General features: G+C 38.4%; 1 protein-coding gene across 3 annotated transcripts in view; it reads left to right on the forward strand.

Moving 5' to 3' along the window:
* The first annotated feature begins 100 nt into the window (after nucleotides 1-100).
* The window catches only part of tprg1 (tumor protein p63 regulated 1), a 26,694-nt gene continuing 7,831 nt past the window's right edge, over nucleotides 101-18,963 (forward strand). The window contains exons 1-4 of one of the 3 annotated variants that reach the window (XM_036211664.1): nucleotides 101-680; nucleotides 815-1,039; nucleotides 3,896-3,987; nucleotides 11,204-11,380. In XM_036211664.1, coding sequence (XP_036067557.1) covers nucleotides 836-1,039; nucleotides 3,896-3,987; nucleotides 11,204-11,380 — 473 coding nt within the window. In that variant the 5' untranslated portion in view covers nucleotides 101-680; nucleotides 815-835. Of the gene's footprint in view, nucleotides 681-717; nucleotides 1,040-3,895; nucleotides 3,988-11,203; nucleotides 11,381-18,963 lie in introns of those variants that run through there. The other 2 variants (XM_024278126.2, XM_036211663.1) reach the window with 2 other exon arrangements.

Here is an 18,963-nt window from a genome sequence, read left to right on the forward strand (position 1 = left end):
AGGCTCCGGCACCCCCGTGACCCCGACAGGGACAAAGCGGTCAGGAAAATGGATGGATGGATTAATATTGGCTAAAAACTGCATAATCATAACTAAAAGACCACTGGGGATGCGTTTACAATAAAACAAAAATATATTTGGAGTGGGGCTTAAAAAGGTTATTATCACTCTCTATTCCAGAGATGCATAGAATCTTCAAAAAGGGCTTGCACAGTCTTTACAACACATATTCATGTTGGAATATCTTTTTGAGTTACTTTTTTGGAGCAAATTTTTTTTTTGTTGTTGTTGTTTTTTAGTGATAGTGGTTTTATTTTAACCCGATTTATGTTGGGGTAAAACAGCCCAACTTGAGCAATTTCTAACTGTGGAGTATTTTAGTGCGCAGACAGAAAAAATACAATTGTTTAGAAACTGCAAGGGTTACATTTTTTGAATTTAAAATAAAATAATCTTAGTAGATATGAATTTAGATGACGTTCCAGCAGTAATGCGTTGAACAGTTGACCCCGGGGCTGCAGAGAGGACGCAGACTTGGAGCTGCGAGTCGCATCTTTCCGCGGAGATGCTGCAGCGCAACACGCCCCCTAACAGCCGGACCCGGAACACGGAAGTTGTTCACCTGGAGCTCCACTTCAGTTCATCGGCCGGTGACCAGCATCTGTGTTGGATTTTTTAAGGTAAGTGTAGACTGTCAGTTTGAGGAACGAAGCTGCGTTTGGGGAGAAAGAAAGGAGGAAACCTGTCCGTCACTGTTGGGGAACTTCCTCTTTGATGGTTTCTAGACTGAAATGGACGTTTGACGCTTTCTCAGGGTAGCTGTGAAGCTTCAAGCATGGAAACCGAGGAGAAGAAGGGAGCACCTGAGGTTCAGCAGGGTCAGGTCAGCCCCCCCACCAGCGCGCCACAGCTCTCTGACTGCGCCAAGGACGCGCAGGAGCTGCAGTCTGCGTGCGCAACGATCCGCGCAAAGCTCGACAACCTCTCCGCGGATACCTCCCTGATGAACTTTAAATTCAAGAAGTTCTTCGTTTTACGGGTAAATATTCTGAACAGGGACTCGAGCCAACAAAGTGATGTTAAAGGTGAAAATGAAGGTGGATCAGAAGGAAAGTTTTTTGGTTTGGATGTTTTCTAGAAAACAGAAAAGGCTGTGTGTGAGTCCCCACATTCTTCAGGTGGTTCTTCTTGTTCATCCAGCATTTCTGCTACATTTTTTAAATTGACCTCAGTGAAGCTATTCAACACAAGTCACATGAGGGCGGTCCAATGAAGTCATGCTTGACGCCCAGACCCGCCTTTTGTAGTGTAGCAGAACGGAAACTCACATTCTGTCATTCCTGTCAGCTTACTCGCTTCTTATCTATGGGTCCTGAATCACTCCAGCAGTGAGTTTGTTTTGCTGAAGAGTTCAACTTATGGTAGAAGTTTAAAACAATCTGATGAACATTGAAGCCAGTAGATTATTTCATGCAAGCTGTGTATTTTCTCTAAATTTGTATAATTATTTTTTTCCTGCCATGTTGTCTTGAAGTTGAGTCATAGCAAAAGGACTGAAACTTTTCCTTCCTGTGTGACATTTCACCGCTCATCCAACTTGAGTCTGAGGTCTGAGGCCACCATGTTTAAAACAAAGTGACTTTCTAAGTATTTTTCAACAGTTAGATCACAGTTAAAAGTTACACAACAGATGTCATTAGTTACACTCCACTCCTATCTTAGATATAATTAGATGTTTTAATGTTTAAAATATGACTCAGAGAAGTAGCTACTGGCACAATCAATGGAGTAGATCTTGGTGAAGAAAGTTTTGGGTCCATCGATGCACAGAACCAGGGATCCTTATCAGCCCAGATCTGAGAATTCAAGAATTCAGAATTCATTAAACCATTTCATCTTTATCAAAAACGGTTGTTTTTTAAAGAAAAGCATGATCCAGCATCAGTTCTGCAAACTCAAGGTCTCAAATTGGCAACAGAAGTATAGCAAACTATTCTTGAAGTAAAGCTTAAAATGTTACTTTAGTAAAAGAAAGAAAAGTTGTCCTGCAGTATAAGTAAATATTACTGTAGATTTATAACTTGAAAAAAAGCACTTGATTTATAAATTAGCAAAATATTTCTTTTATTTTAAAACTTGATATCTTTCTGTAAACAATATTGATGCCATTGTTTATCAAAATATTAAAACCATAAAGATGGTATTTTAATACTGTTTAGTGCAGGGGTCTACAACCATCAAAGCAACTGCTTTGTATTTATGTTATTGTTACTATTGTAATAAATATTGTTTTTTCTTTTTCCTGGGATGAGTGAAACATAAAGATATAATAACATTATTAATTCTAAATTAGAAATGGTTTATAACTTTTGACAGATTACTTTTCAAAATAAAAGACACTGCCAGATTACGGCGTTGTAGCAAAAGATAACATAAAGTAAAGATAATTTATTGAGTCCAGCCTGACAAATGTACACATTGCAGCAGGAGTTTACAGACTCATTAACAAAGCAATCAGACAAACAGTGAATAGTGAGAATTGGGGGAGCGCTCAAATTGATAGCAGCTTTTCAGACAAACAGACATCAGGTGAGTTTATGTGCGGCATGTAATGTAAATGTAATAGTGTAATGTCAGTAGTGATAAAAAAAAACACTTTACAGAGTTAATTTTACTTTTGTTAGCATACATTTGCAAGCATAACTTAATGAAATGAAGCCAGATGTAACAAAGTTTGCATAACCATATCGATCGATCGATTGATTGATTGATTGATTGGTTTCAAAGATTCAAAGATTTTTATTGTAACTGTCAGGAACAGTTAAATTGTGGGGAGTCCACCAGCAGCAATGCACAGCACAATAAAAATATAGAAAAGAAGTTAAAAATAAGAACAAAATAAATAAGTAGATTAAAAGTAAAATATAACGTATTTAACAGTAATAATACTATGAAACTGTACAGTTTATTTCAAGCATAGATTGAATATCAATAAACCATGAGGCACGATAGAAATCCCCTTTAATTTTTCTCCAAAATTAGCAGTTCGCCTTGGAACTGATTTTCTGTGGTACACAGTGCTGTAAAAACAGTCAAATGTTTTAGGAAAACTTTTGAAGATGTACTGCATGATGGATTGTTGGAGCATTATGGGTAATGTAGTCAGGAGCTTCATAGACGTAGTCGTACTCTGCTTCCACTGTAAATAAATTGAATAAAGTTTGACTTATTTACTGTTTTGTTTCAACAAGGGTGACTCATTGTATAAAAATACACACATTTAAAATATATATATATTTTTTTTTCTTTCAATCAGAGATCCACAATGGAGGGGAATGTGGCTCCAAAGCCTCAGGTTGCAGACCCCTGATCTATCTAGTCTAAATAAAAGTAGAAATTATTGTTTAAAACACTTTTTAAAAATGTTAATGTAATTAAATAGTGACAAGCTAGAATACGCATTTACAGTAAGGCTGTGACGTCTTCTAAATGAAGCTGGTCTCACTGAGCTCTTCTGTCTCCTGAGCTTTCCTAGAACAGTTGTTTTCATCCTCCTGCTTCAGGAATTTCCATCTCAAAGGTAGCTGTGTGTTGCAGGCCTGCTGTGCTTTTTTTGAGGAGGGGGGGATTTTACAATTGGAATGTATCCCATATTTTCAGGCCAGCACAGTAGCGGCCTCAGATTAGAAAGGAGTCCTCAGCATGAACTCCTAATCTTTGTAAGTTTTCCAACTTGGCGTTGAAATAATGAAACCAAGTCCCAGGATGGAGTAGTACAGAGGAAATACTCAAAGCTGACAGGCTGAGCTCTGAATTTTGTGCTGCAGCTTTCTCATGTGTGTTCAGACGCTTTGATTAATCAGACATGAAACTTTCTTCATTCCTGTCTCTGCAGCCCGGCACTCTAAATCAGGCCATCAAAGACGTGGAAGCTCTGGTGAATAAGGAGGAGGACGGCAATGTGCAGAGCGTCTGGCTGATGGCAGAGTGAGTTCATGAGAGCATGAAGGGAATGCGCTGCGTGGAGGAGCCTCACCTGAAAGCCACACCATCCACTTGGCTTGTGAAAACACGCCTTAGCTCGTGCTATGCAGCATAATACCAAAACAAAGGTGCATTGTGTCACATTGACGTACACATCGACCAAACACGCATCTTCACTCGTCAGGGTCGTCTTCATAACTAGAGTCGGAGTGAGAACACCCACGCTTCTGCTGAAGCTTCTGTGAAGTCATGGAGCTCGCGTCGTGTTAGGCTAAGCTCATTTCAAGAGTACGGTTACAGATCTTTACCTACACTTTGCTATGATCTTGGAGCTGCTCACTGACCTGTCCTTTTCTTCTGGCCTTTGGCTGCCAGCTGCTATCAGGAGTCGCATTTAAAACGGTCGGCTCAGCGAGCCGTTAGCAGCAGAGCGGGGGCTCCATGCCCCCATGAATCAGCTTTGTGCACAGCTCAAAAATGTAAATTCACCTTTTAGAAAGAAAATGTTTGGTCACTTTTCTGCAGAACATCCAATAAGTTAAGATTATTTATCCAAATGGTTTTATGATTATTCTATTAGGGGTATCCATGGTGGTTGCCAGGGGTACAGTTAGGACGACTCTTACCATCTATAATTGAGCAGCTTTGCTGTCCATGTGTGAACCTAAACTACCTAACTGCAGAATCTAAGGCCCTCACTAGCAGCATTACTGACCAATGTATTTTTAGAGTTCACCAAACATTAAGAAGGATAATACTAACTACGAATCCAAGGTGGGACCTAAGTGAAAACATGAAGAATTTCCTTCTGAAATTCAAAATAGAACTCATGTATGATGTCAGTCACGTCCATTCATCTCTTTTCTTAACCCACCATATCCTTTCGGGGTCACTGGGCTGCCAGCGCCTAACTTGGCCACTGTTGGAAAGCAGGATCCACCCTGGACAGGTCACAGATATTTAAAACCATGTTTGTCACGATGTCGCAGAAAAGACGTTTGCTGAACAGAAAGACGTCACTTAGATGTTGACCTATAATCCAGAAAAACAACAAAAGGCCAATCATTACCGTAAATGATCAGTTATTGACTCTTCTTAAAAATAAGAACAAGCCTGCAATAGACTGACTTAGGAAATGTGCAGAGTTGTAGAAACAACAGAGGAAAGAAGTTGATGAGTCGCACTATGAAATTATGGGACGTTGTAGTGAAAGCAGGACTGAGATCAGGAGGAGAACCACTGATGCAACATTTACTTTAGGAGAACAACAAATGATGTTAGAAGGAGCTACATTGTGTTTTTATATATCTAGACCGGTCAATTTCTCCCCAACCACAACTCAGCGGGAGCCACAAAGTCTTACAAAATAAGACACTCCTTTGTATTTGTTATTTTTACTAATATGGTAAAAATCAACAAATTATTGTTTTTGTGCTAAAACATAAACATTACAAGAATAATACAATTTTTTTCCAAATATAAAATCGGTTAGCACTTTTAATTTGACTCCCTTTCAAAATAAAAGACATAGGATCATCTTAATGCAGCAAATGTTGTATTTGGTAGTTTAATGTCATCAGTATTAAAAAAATAAGACTATATACGGTTTATTTGATAGTTTTTGGTTGAAATTCATAAACATAGCCTTGTAGAAATAATTCAGAACTAACTGGTGACCCTGCTGTGTTTTTCAGACTATGTGGCACAATTAAAACCCTTGAAACAGTCCAGTTTCTAATCTGGCGTGTGAATCCTGGTTGTGCTTACTGACCTGGAGTTCGGTGGTACACAGCACTCTGTCTAAATGCTTTAGTTCGACTGTGAAGTTGTAACGCTTTATTGATTGTTGGAGCATGGTGGGTACCGTTGTCAAGAACCTGGTGGAAGGATACGTACTATTCTTTAAATGTTTGTGAATGACTTGAATAAACTGTTTTATTTTGAGGAATGTGGCTCACAGCGAATCTCTATAGATAATGATGTTTGCAGATGATACTGTGATCTGTAGTGAGAGCGGAGAATAGTTAGAGGAACATCTAGAGAGTTGGAGGATGTTTACTCTGGAAAAGAGAGGAATGAAGCTCAGCTGCAGTAAGACAGAGTTTCGGTGTGTAAATGAGAAGAACTCAAGTGGAACGGTGAGGCTGCAGGGAGCAGAGGTGAAAAGGTTTGTACAAGCAGGTTGGGATGGTTGGAGGTGTGATATGTGACTAAAGAGTGTCACCAAGAATGAAAGGAAAGGTGTAGAAGACTGTGGTGAGAGCAGCCATGCACATGCCACATGCAGCTCTTTAATCCCTCCTTTGTGATTCTTTGACTTTTAAGAAAAATGCTAAAGCTTTGCAAAAATAAAAGGTTAACTAGTTATTTGACACATAACATATTTTATTTTGAAAGGAACTTGTATGTACTGCAGTCTAAAGTAATACAAATTTCAATTTTTTGCATATATACATTTATAACACTGTTATAGTTCAACTATTGTATATTATTATTGCATAAACATTGTAAAGAAATTTTTTTTTTATGAAGGCTTAATTGCCATGAATTGTATTTTTCCAAACCGTGTAGAGAAATTAAGCATTTACTTGTCAGTAAGAAACTGGACCAAATGTTTCTTTTAGTGTCAAAGGTTCCAGACTGCTGGTTTAGAGACAGGATGCTGTGGACACATTGAGAGGAACAGTGATAATGTTTGGTTGCTATCGGTGTTAGTGAGGAGGATGTAGAGGAGAGGGTTCGGTGGAGGCAGATAATGAGCTGTGGCGCCCCCTAGAGGCAACAGCTGAAAGAAAAGGTAGTTGGGATGAAGATGCCCATAGTCACAATGCTGTCTACTCTCTGAAATCACTCCTGCTTTACGCCCATTTACTTAAGAGGGCAGCAGAAAGACCAACATATTTTTTTGAACTATGAGTCAGTTTTAGTGTTATTTTGGATCATAAGCCAACATTTGAGTGACATCTCGGCAACGTTTAAAACCATTTTGTTAACATCACCCAAATAACCACGTGCTGTCTGGCAGACTCAAAACATTAAACTGATCATAATTTTCACTAAAATGTTACAGATTGAACCAAAACATTCAAGGTGTAAATGATGTTTAGATGAAAGCCCTCAGTGCTGTCCATGAATGCTTAGACATGTTTATGTTCTTTCAGCTGCTAAGTACATTTACATTTATGCTTCCATTTGAACTGAGATTATTATTCAGCTTCATAATGCCAGCCTGTCATTTCCTGCTGCAGATCTTTCCCACAGAGCCCAGGCATGAACTCAGAGACAGCACAAAGCCTTACACTTTAGCTAAGAATAGAAAAAAAGGTTTTTTTTTTCATCAGTCAACAAAGCAGCAAAGAAACAAAGAAATCATACAAATGGCTTGATATCGTTTCACTGTTTGTCAAATGGAAATGAGCTCCGAGACCTCCAACAACAGACAACTCTATCTGTTTTATTTTGTGAAACTTGTTCTTTCCCCAAAGTTTACAGTTTTCAGGAAAATTTGCTTCTAAAGTTAAATCAACAGTTTGTATCATTGTAATGTTTCTGGAATGAACTCAAAGGATGTTCAAGATTCTTTAATCATTGAACCCTTTAATCTAACACATAGTAGTGTTTAACACATTTTCATTTCAGACATAAAATGTCCAAACGGGTCAATTATTTTTTTCTTCTTCTGCAGGCAACATTTGTGTATTTGTTAAACAAATTTTCAGGCGCAGAACAATTTTGTGCTTTTGAATCATCATTGTTGTCGTGTAAACACATTTGCATTTGTAAAAATGTTTTACAGTCTTGCAACAAATGTTTTTTTTTTTTTAAGACGGGTAGGAAATACAGAACTAACATCACCATGTTTAAAAAGGAAAAAAATGAAGACTTACTCATCGATACTTATTTAGCACTTTATTGATCCCACAAAAGGGTAATTGATTTGTTATCATCCCTCCATTTAAAACAGCAGATAAATAGTAATAAAAATACAGTTAAAAAAATGATAGTATTGTTCAGAGTCTGAGGTGTTGTAGAGTTTAACAGCTGACAGGAAGAAAGATCCTTCCATCAGTGATATATTAACTTTTATGACCGATGTAGCAGCTCAGTGGTCTCTTGCAGAGGATGATGATGATGATGATGATGACGATGACGTTGACTCTAGTTTTCATTTTCGTCTTTGTTTCCTCTCACCCACCACAGTCACAGACTCTGGGGACATCCCAGAACAGACCAGTTTGCTTGTCTTCTTCCTGTTCCTGTTAGTGCCCCCCCCACCACCACACTCCATAGAAGAAGGCAAATGCTACTGTAAAATAACTCTAAAAACTCTTAGCATAAATGTTTTTCTGGCTTTATGAAAGCCAGTTTATGGTTCAGTTCACAGATGTGTTTTACAAAGACATGATGTGACAGTAGAGTGTAACCCCAGGCTTTAATACAAGAATTAACAAACAGAAATAAAGGATTGAACCATTTTAAATCATCAATTTTGCAATCTAATGGTGAGTGAGAGACAGCACATGGATTATCTTGGAACAAAAGATGTTGATTGGTTGATCAGTAAAGACACAATATTCCTGTCAAGAGTCTGAGATTGTGGCTGAAGTTTGTGTCTGTGGATCTGTTCGTGCGCTTGCAGAAAAAAGCTCTACTGCTCGTGTTATTATGAGGATCTGAAAGAAATATTCTTAAGATAGAAAATGTGTTTTTTTTTTTACAATTTCTTTCCACACAAGGACAATTTGACATTGCAAAAGAAAAAAGAAAAAAAGATGGAAAATCATTTATGTGTGTGGAAATCATCTCACAGCCACAAACAAACTTATGAAAGGAATCAACTCCATTAGTCTGAATATGTTTCTGTTTCTGCTTATGACTGTAATCCAATAATCACCTTTTCAGTAGTGTGTGATAAAGAGTGAAAGCAGAATCAAGACATTTTCCGTCACTTCTTCAGAAGTGTACAAAAGATAGTATGAATTTCTTGACTTTATCAGACTGCAGCTCTTCCTGTAACACTGCATCATTTTTTTCTGTTTTTCCTCTTATGATGCATTCATACAAGACGTGATTCATGCAGCAGGGTCATCAGGTTTTAATGTTAAGTCAATGTACTGCATAGATCTAAGGTCTTGTGGTGCAATTTGGGCGTCCAGAGTCCAAATTAGGGACTCAGCTTTGGGCACGTAACGTTTTCAGTGACCTGATCATTCATTCATTCATTCATTTTCTTGACCGCTTTGTCCCTTTCGGGGTCGCGGGGGTGCCGGAGCCTAACCCGGCTACTGATGGGCGAAGGCAGGTTCACCCTGAGCAGGTCACCAGTCTGTCGACTCGCAGGGCCATGACCTGATCAAAGGGTAGAAATAAAGATTTAATATGGCCGCTCAATGCAAACATTTTTGTGTTGAACTTGTATCCATTTTCTGGGGCCGTGGGGTCACTGGAGACTGTCCTGATTACTGTTAAGAAAAAAGACGGGATATAACTCCATGTGCTTTGTGACAGGTCGTCACCCTGTCATAGAGCACATGGAGTTGGAGCTATTGTTCAGCCACCTGGTGGACAGCGTGGCGAGCTTCACTGCCTGAGCTCTGCCAGAGCTAGCGTGGTCACCGCCCAGGCTACCGGTCTCTGGGCAGCAGAGCTCGCTCTGTTGGCCCGCCGGCCGTTGGCTGCTCAGCAGATGGAGAGCCACTGCAGGTGCCACTGTAGTGCGCATGATCGCTCCAGCTCTACGGGCTTATGATGTTTCTCTTATTTTCATCAAGATAATAATATAAAGATCCTCCAGTTTAATTGTTATTTCCCCTCTTCTCCGGTTAATGCTCAAACTGTGGTGCAGACAGGCAGAAGTAACATATAAAACGGCCGTGCGGAGTGAAGTTCACCGCATTGGGAGAGACCGAATAATCTGGTGAAGTCAGACACGGAGGCGTTCTTGCCGGTGTCTCTGCGGAGCTCTCCAAAACATATAACCCAAGCTACTCGCTCAACATCATCCATGTTTTCTCCATGATGTTTCAACAAATGAAGTCCAAAATAACTTTGGTGGTTGTTCCACGGCCGGGGCGTCAAGGCTTCAAGACACAAATTTAAAGCGAAGGTGCTGTGTGAATTACGTCTGGTGAATGCTTCTCTTTATCTTCTTCTCTTACAACAGACACTCTCGTCTCCTCCTGAAATGTCGTCTCTAGTGTTTCTGCGGACCTCCTTTCCTGGATTTAGTTCCTGAACGTTTCCTGCTAACTCTCCGTTCATCTCCTTCCTCCTGATCCGATTCGTCCTCGTCACTCCCAAAGAAAACATCTTCAACCTCTTTCTCTCCACGTCTGCATCCTGTCCTCTTCTCGCTGTCTCAAATCCAAAAACGACTTCACTCTCCATCATTTTGTTCATCTTCCTTTAATCTTGCTCACATTCTTTCGATCCACCTGTTTCAACCTGCGTCCACACACTTCTTTATGTCTTTTCTGCCCAAACTGCAGACTTTAGTGCCTAAAATCATTTACAGTTAAGCTTACTTCTAAAAAGTAATGATATTTATTCAAAGCAAAACTAACAAAAAGTGAATCAAGGTGCTAATTGTTTTAATGAAGCTCCAAAAGTAACCTTTGTTTTTTTTTAGTTATACTAATTTATTCATTGATCTCCTTAATGATTTTCCATCTATGTGAGTAAAAGTTTATAGTAACATTTGTCTGGATCCTGCAATGAACCGCTGATGTCATCGTTTCTTTTTTTAGGATATCTTGAAAATAAGGATGTCAAATATCAAATATTGCTTTTAATGCAGATTAATCTCAAAATTTACCAATTTTTCAGGTTTAGAAAGAGCAGAAAGCATAAAAACAGTGGAAAGCAGAACATAACTAAACATTGTGGAAAATGATTGAGTCACATTGGCTTTTATGTCCTCAAGGTTTCTCCTTTACTGCAGAATAGCTGCATTGTTGTGTTGCCAAGAAACACATCTTATAAATCCAGTCTGTAAACAGAGGTTGAATAAAGAGGAATGCATTAGGGCTTTTTTTGGCAACATTTCTAGTAATAATTTGCATTGCTGTTAAAAATACTGTGCTGATTGTGTTCCTTCTTTTAGCAGAGCTTTCATGCAATGACAGACATCATGGACTTTTTGTTTCATCATCTGCAAAAAAAAAAAGATTTATATGTGAACTTTCCAAAGTGCTGTGTCTCATGCTGCCTTATGTTTCAGAGTGGACCACTGGAACAATGAAAAGGAGCGCCTTGTTCTCATCACAGACAACACTCTCCTGGTCTTCAAGTATGACTTCATCATGCTCCTCTGTGAGCAAATCCAGAAGATCTCCCTCAACTTCGTGGACCGCCTGACCCACGGCACCTTCAATTTTCCCAAGCGTTCCCTGCTCAAGTAAGTTCTGCAAAGCTTCAGCTTTCCATCAGAACTCCGGAACGTTCAAGGAACAAACAAGGCAGGAATCATGCCCAGCTTAACCTCGATGGTAATCTAGTCCAGGAGTCACTAACTGGCAAACCACAGATCCTAACCCAGTTTTTGGTCCAAACGTGACATAGAACTAATATGATGGGCACCTCTATTTTAAATGATGCCGCTCTTGTCGGCACCTTAACTTAAAGCCATTTTTCCAAACTGGACCTCTTTAAATTTTAGTTGAAGACTCCTGCTTTAGTCTATTACTTCCCTGTTGCACCATAAAGACAGAAATATATGGGAAACACTGGATCAGTGCAGAGATGGTGCGGGGGAGGCTAAGGAGCGCGTGGCTGTCACTTGGAGCTGTCATTTAACTGATAAGTGGCAAAATGAATGCAGTCCTTTCATCCAGACCTTTTAAAGATGGCTCCGGGGACACCAAACCAATGAAAACTAATTTGATGAATAAAATCTAATGTGCTGTGAAGAGCTTATAGAGCACGGCTTTATTTGAGTTTTTATCTCTGCACATTGAGCTGAATTAAACATAAAACGCTCACAAAAGCCACCTGAGTCCAGAAGGAAAGAGACGGTTTCAGAAGGAAACACTTCACCAGAATGCAGAAGCTTGTCATAGTTTTTTAAATAAACTCATTTATAGTAGATTAGAATTCAATCATTTAATGGACAAATACATTTAAATGTTAGCTGAGGATACAGACTTGGATTTTTTGGCACAATTCTGTCCTGACCTTTCCTGTTAGGAAGAGTTGAAGGTGAAATGACACTTTGAAATCCAGTGTAAACCTCTTTAACCTACAAACAAAACAGTCGGCCTGAGCAAATCTTTACACTCTTACGAGCTGAGACTTTATCTTTGAAGCATTTCGTGAAGTAAGCGCCCATTGTGTGCAGAGTTCCTGCACAAAAAAAAAAAAACATCTTCATTACTCCTAATAAGTTAGGGATACTGTTATTTCCATGAAAGCTTTTACTATTTGGTTAATGAAATGTATACAAGTTCCTTTTGATATTACTAATAATGAAAAAATAACGATTTTCATTAGTTCTATTTTTATTTCCACCATTTGCTGACACGCTGCCACAGACTCTAGGATGACGTCATTAAATGGGCGGCACCCACACGCAGTGTCAGGCGGAGCTTCAGGAATCGAGTCGTTTTACTTCCGGATAGAAAAAAAACTCACAAAAAATACCTAATATTTCATGAATAATTTGTTTTTTAGTGTTCCAAAGATAATATATGATCATATTTATGGATACAGTTAACTCTGAAAGGCTTAAGGAAATCATGTTACGGCCCCTTTAAGGCCTGGATTTGGACACTCTGTGACATACAAGTATACACTATTTACTTATTTTGTGGGATAAATATTAATGGAACATCCTTGCATTGAAAAAAAATGTTTAAAAAGAGATTTACAGTATTGATATTCTTATGACATTTTCACAGGCAGTACATTTAGAATCTGAGACGTTACAGCTGAATCTAAAGGTTTGATCTACAGAAGAAAAGCTTTTCTTTGTGGACTTCAGAGAGGAAAACTCTTTTATAATGTCAGTTTGGCTTCAGTAACTTAAACTTGAACAGAAACACATCACAGAATGAAATTGAAAATTTCCTGCTTGATGTTTTTATTAAAATGATCCAACATTATTTCTTAATTTAGCTATTTTTCCTTCTCCGTATTAATCAGTTCCTTGTTGTTCCCTGTAAACGGAATGCCTTACAGCTGAGCTCCAGACTGAACTCTCATGTTTGCAGTTCATATGAGGTCCTGAGCGGTCGGCTCTGTTCTGCTCTTCCTGATTTGCCTGCTGACAGCTATCATCTGACCACTTGATGTCAGTGTGCACCCTTGTTAAAGAGTTTCAGGGCGTGATCGTCTCCTCTGTGTCTTGACTACTGTAGGATCAGAGTTTCTCATTAAAAAAAGCAAAGTTTCATTTTTGCTGCATTAAAAAGGTCAACTTTCACATTAAAAGGGATCACATGAATTCTTTGTTTGCACTCCAACAACTTCCAATCAGTGTGGAGCACTCTGCAATTCTTAAAGTTAGTTTGAAATTCTCTGTAGTTATATCTATGTAAATCTCTGAACTGTCAAGAGTTTTCCCTGCTATTGCCTGACAGTAGCTGGATAGGCTCCAGCATCCCCGTGACCCTGAGCAGGAATAAGCAGGGTCAGAAAATGAGTGGATGGATGAATCAACGTCTGTGTAATGCAGACATAGATGCTATGTACCCACCAGGTATGTGATGCATGTTCAAGAATGTGCTGAATTCTAAATTGTGCTTTTAGCATACGGAGTTCACACCCACCCGATACTAGCGCATGTACTCGCAGTTGGTAGAGGCAAAATGTCACAGCGGTGCAAATCTTGTATATCTTGCTCTAGACTTTATCTTTCATAGCTCTATGCCATTTGATGAAAGACTTGGGGTCATATAAATCCAGACGCAATTAATCATTTCTCCTTAGTGATCAATTTTTAAACGGTTGATACGTCTGTGAATGAAAACGATGCCAGCTTTTTATCACCACCAAATCCAAGAGCTTGAATTGTCAAAGTTCAAACTGGTTTAACTTTTAACTCGCGTTCAGTGACACACATTTTGTACGTAGAGGCGAAAAACGGACTTGAAAAATTGCACATTGACCTGTTAACCTGAGAGTTTTAAATGTTGAAGCCCCAAACGCTCATTTACCCGTGTTTACTTTGACTTTTCTTTTTAAGCGGTCGCATGTTGCTGCGGCTGCTGTCAATGTAGCTTTACGGTGAATTTAACAACAAATCAGAATTTAAAATGTACTTTTGTTACGTTCATTCTCTCCTAGATTTTACATTTTTCTACTTTTTCTTGGCACTTTTACAACTCTTGAAAAAAAAAATAAAAACTGTGAAAGGCTTTGAAGAAGTAGAACTGATGATGCAAGGAAGCTTCTATTTTTCCTCCCTCCAGCCTTTGTTGTCAGAACAATTTCTGCTGTTTCTTCTGGCACTTTTGAACATTTGTTATGGTTGATAGCCATGGCAACAGGAAAGTTGTTTGCACATGGGAGCAGCACATTGAGTCTCCCAAAGCTCAGGTAACGTCTGGAATGCGACCAGAAATCCTGGCAAGATGAAAAAAAATCAAGGATTTACGACAAAAGCAAGAAAGACAGAAGAGAAGATACCAGAATCTTAAGATGAACAAGACCAGCTGATCCTGAAACTTATTTAAAGAAAAACTGTCATTCAGAGTTTTCATTTCCCTTCATGATCTTTAGAGGGTTCACCTGTGTTACCTGACAACACCATATGGGTGTGATGTCATGAGGTCATTTGTTACCTGGAAACAAAAACACTGACCTTATTCACTGCTGATGCTCCACTACCATTTACTTTGAACACTTTTTATTCTACTTTCATATTTTGCCAGTTTAATTTCTATTCAGAGACTAAAACAAAGATTTCTTCATCTGATATAGCTCTTACAGCAGTGCTGCTTATCAACTTTAGTGATCACGATTAGTTGGGTTGTCTCTTCCAGGATCTTTATAATGAAAGATGTTTTCTTTTGAAACATTTCATTACCAAGTTTCTCATCTACATTTTTCTGTCTTTCAAAGTGTTGGGTGTGGAGGTTTGGAGAAACGGCTCCAGAGATTCCTACAGCTGCAGCTGTGAGGAGCACATGAATTTATGAGGGCAGGAAAGGATCCAAGTGCTGCTGTCTTCTCTTTGGATCTGAAAAGTTTTGGATTTAAAGTTGCTGCTCAGTTTTATCAACCAGAATGTTTTTTTTTTTTTGGTGAACTGTAACAACTCAACCTGGTTTTACAGGCTGGTATTTGTGAGGCTTTCACTCATTTTGAATTTGCTCTCATTTATCAACATTATGGCCACACCTTCACACAACAAAGCTGCATTTAGACAGTAGAGGGCAGTGAGTCAGTGTGGAGCAGCTACTCGGAAAATCAGAATAGGCGATTAAACTTCTGTCACACTCTGAGTGTTCAGTGAACTTATAGTGCTACAATTGCAAAGAGACAGAAATGTCTTCTGGGAGATTCTTATAAGAGGTCAAAAAGTGAAAGGAATAAGCTTTTTTGTTATTGAATGAATGCTGTGTTTGTGATGCAGCTGAATATTAAGCTATGATGAAAGCAATGGACACCTTTCAACAGAGTTCTTCATCACCACTGTTTTTATAGTGATTGCTAAATATAATTTTGCAATTTCAACATATTTTTTTCAAATACTGCTTAAGTTTTATACACCATAAACTACATAGTTAAAAATAACCCAAGTTAGGTTGTTTTTTAACCAACTCCAAGGTTAAAAATGGGTTACTTTTTTTCTAGGTAATTTTAACTCAGGTAAAAAAACATAAATTGAGTTAAAAAGAAACCACTAGAAAAACAAAAAAATGTGTTGTTCCAAAAATAACATCCTAACAGAACTTAAGAGTTTGTTTTTTCAAAAAAAAAAGGACAAGAAAGGAGAGAAAAAAAAGGGAGTTGTGGCCTTTCAACTATTATTTCTTAACTTCTAGACAAAAAACTAATGTGAAATATTATAATAATTACAGATCCATATTTTTTATCTCTTATCAATTTTAAGGACCTATATCATGCTATTCTAAAGCCTTTTAGAGTGAACTATATTCATATATATGATCAAATATTACCTTTGGAACACTAAAAAACACTTTTTTTAATTAAACATGAGTATGTTTTGCGACCTCAGCAAGTGTCTGTGTTTCGACCACGAAAACAAACAAACTTTTGCAAATATGGATGTGAGTATTGTGGATTCATAAAAAGCACTTTGCGGATCACTGCAAGCTATGCAGAGAAAGTAGGTGTGTGTTAGTCTGGGGTCGGAGCTGGCAGTGCAGACTCTTCCTGGAAGAGGCTGTTCCCCACTTTGTGATGTCACAATGTGGGGACGCGCTCGTTTTCATGGGTTAGGAGGGGCTAGTGCTCAGAGCACAGGTTTTAATAGGAATGCGTGATGCATGGATGGATGTGTGAATTGATCAAAAACTGCTTTGGGGTTGTTGTTTTTTTTTTTTTCTTTTTTGAGGAATAAGCATAATACAGGTAAAAGCTCAAAAATGTTGATTTTCCATGAAATAGACCCTTTAAGACAAAAAAAGAGAAAAAACTTAAATTGCGCATTAACACTAATAGTCTACCCTTTAAAAAGCTAAAATGTATTGAGAATCTTAAACATGAAAGTATAACCTCTAAAAAACGATCTTTTTGAGTTTTATTGTAGTAAAATAAGTAAAAGGTTAAAAATCGTCTATTTAAAGTCAAATAATTACAGAATGATGAATAATTCTTAGACTTTTTTAATTAGGTTTTCACATTTTGCACTTTTACAAAAAGAAGAGGAACAGAAAAATACAGAAAACATACAATGAACTATGCACAGTATAGGTACATATACTGGTATTAAGTGTTTTAAATGTAAAATTGTTTAAAATAGTGATATTTTTCTTGCGTGGTGGATTTCTGTCGGTCAGTATGTCACAAAATAACTGCAAAGCTGTCAAATGAAACAAAAGCAACTAAAGTCCAAAGAGCATCTTTGACCTCTCCTGGTTGAACCATCACACAGTATGTCCAGTGTGCTGACTATGTGCTTCTGAGCAAAGGCGAAAAGTTCCATCCAGACCTGAAGAGTGTGAAGGCGTTCGATTCCATGATGCTATTGCGATTCGATGACTCAGCAGTCAGCTACTCAAAGACCGTAAAGGAACAAAGCTGGATGAAGTACCGTCTAACAGATTCAACACCACATCCTGCTCATAGTCCTTTCTTTTTTCATTATGATTTCATTTATTTTTTTAAGTTTAATTTGACAAGTTTTCCATTTTAAGTTTTAAATTATTGTACTTTTTAGTGCTTGTTTTTTAGCCTTCACATGGTTGCAGAATTCCATAATTTATGGAAATATTTTAGTAAAACTACTTAAGACAACACAGAAAATTACATTTCTGGTTAGATTTGAAATATTTTACTGCAAAAACATAACAGAAATCCATGTGGTCATTGTCTACAGTTGATTGTTGTTCACCTTTCATCTCTCTGTGACTTGGCCACAGTTTATGACTGTAGGTGGAGGTCAGACCACATATGGGATTGTGAACTGACGGCGTGGACTTTTGACTCCAATCTTTTTAAAACAGCAGATGAGTGTATCACCATCAGAATCCCCATTTTATTTTAAAAAAATCAGCTTATTTTCTGTATTAAAAAACAATGCAGCAGAAAATGAATACAGCGATTGTGAGATGGATGTTGTGGATTAACCTGTAACACAAGTCTGGTTTTACTGTTGGTCCAAAAGCGATGAGAAACAATTACAAAGTGAAAAAACAAGCTGCTCCTGCTGCACGAATCAACAAACATCAACATATTCCCGCCGTTTACTGGCACGCTGCTGTAACTCTCTGTCAATGGGAGATCCTCCACTTTATGAACTTTACTTTTGTCAAGGTGCAGAAAGGTTTTCCAGCCGCCTGCAGCCATAACATACTCATGGACACGTTTGAGGCTTCAGTCGTTGTATAAGTAGCTTGGTTTCATTTTACTGCAGGAGTTAAGGTGACAGACTAGTTGTCTGACTTTAAGAACAAAACCTTTTTCTGATGACTACTAAAGACTTAATCAAGAGTTTGTTCATGCTCTTTATTTTTTTCCAGCCAGCTCAATTTTGCTGCTCTTGTTGGAGGACTTTACAAATGGTTTAAAGTGAATGCAGCTCCTTATCTTTGGTTTTGTTTTTCTTGCTGCCACTCCACCTTCTTATCCCTCTTGTTCAAAGCTTTTTATGTATTAAATGTTAGATGGACACATTTATGGATGGCTGACAAAGCTGCAGGCTCTGTTGAGCAATCGCACCATTTTGTTTGTGCACCTTGAGACAATGAGGGACACTTTCCATGACAACTGAAACTTGGCTTGATATTTATCTTGCGTGTTGACTTGAGTCCAAAGGAATTGAAAGCCCAGTGAAGAATATTTGTCAAGCGGAAATTAGAGCTCTGCATGTGTGCATTTTGTTGTAAAAAGTTGCTAAGGTCAGGAGGGGGCGGTTTTCTCCCAGTTGGACTGTTTGAAGCGGTGCTAGTTAACCTTCCTCCTCTGTTTCTGGAGTTTGATGACTATTTTAACGTGATTCACAGTGAAAGTCCACACTCCAGCTCTGACTCATAAAGACAGTGAAAACCACTGAAAGCCTCTGGCTGAAAAGCCCAGCCCCACGCTGCCTGTTTGGGCTGGTTCCCCTCTGAGTGATAGCTTACCTGTGGAATTCACTTAAGCTTTTTTCATATCCCCATTTATTCTACAGCAATAACAGTGTGCTCTCACAAAGGGCAGTGTGTACATACGTAACTCCACCATCCTCACTCCTTTTTGCTGAAATATAATCGGTCTTAGAGGCAGGGCTGTGCCTTTGTGTCAGGTTTTATTTGATTCGGGTTTTTGTCCCTCCATGTGCTCCTTGCACGTTTTTTTTTTTTTTTTTTTTTTTTT

Source organism: Oryzias melastigma, linkage group LG4 (genome assembly GCF_002922805.2).
Source record: "Oryzias melastigma strain HK-1 linkage group LG4, ASM292280v2, whole genome shotgun sequence".
In the NCBI taxonomy this organism is placed as follows: domain Eukaryota; kingdom Metazoa; phylum Chordata; class Actinopteri; order Beloniformes; family Adrianichthyidae; genus Oryzias; species Oryzias melastigma.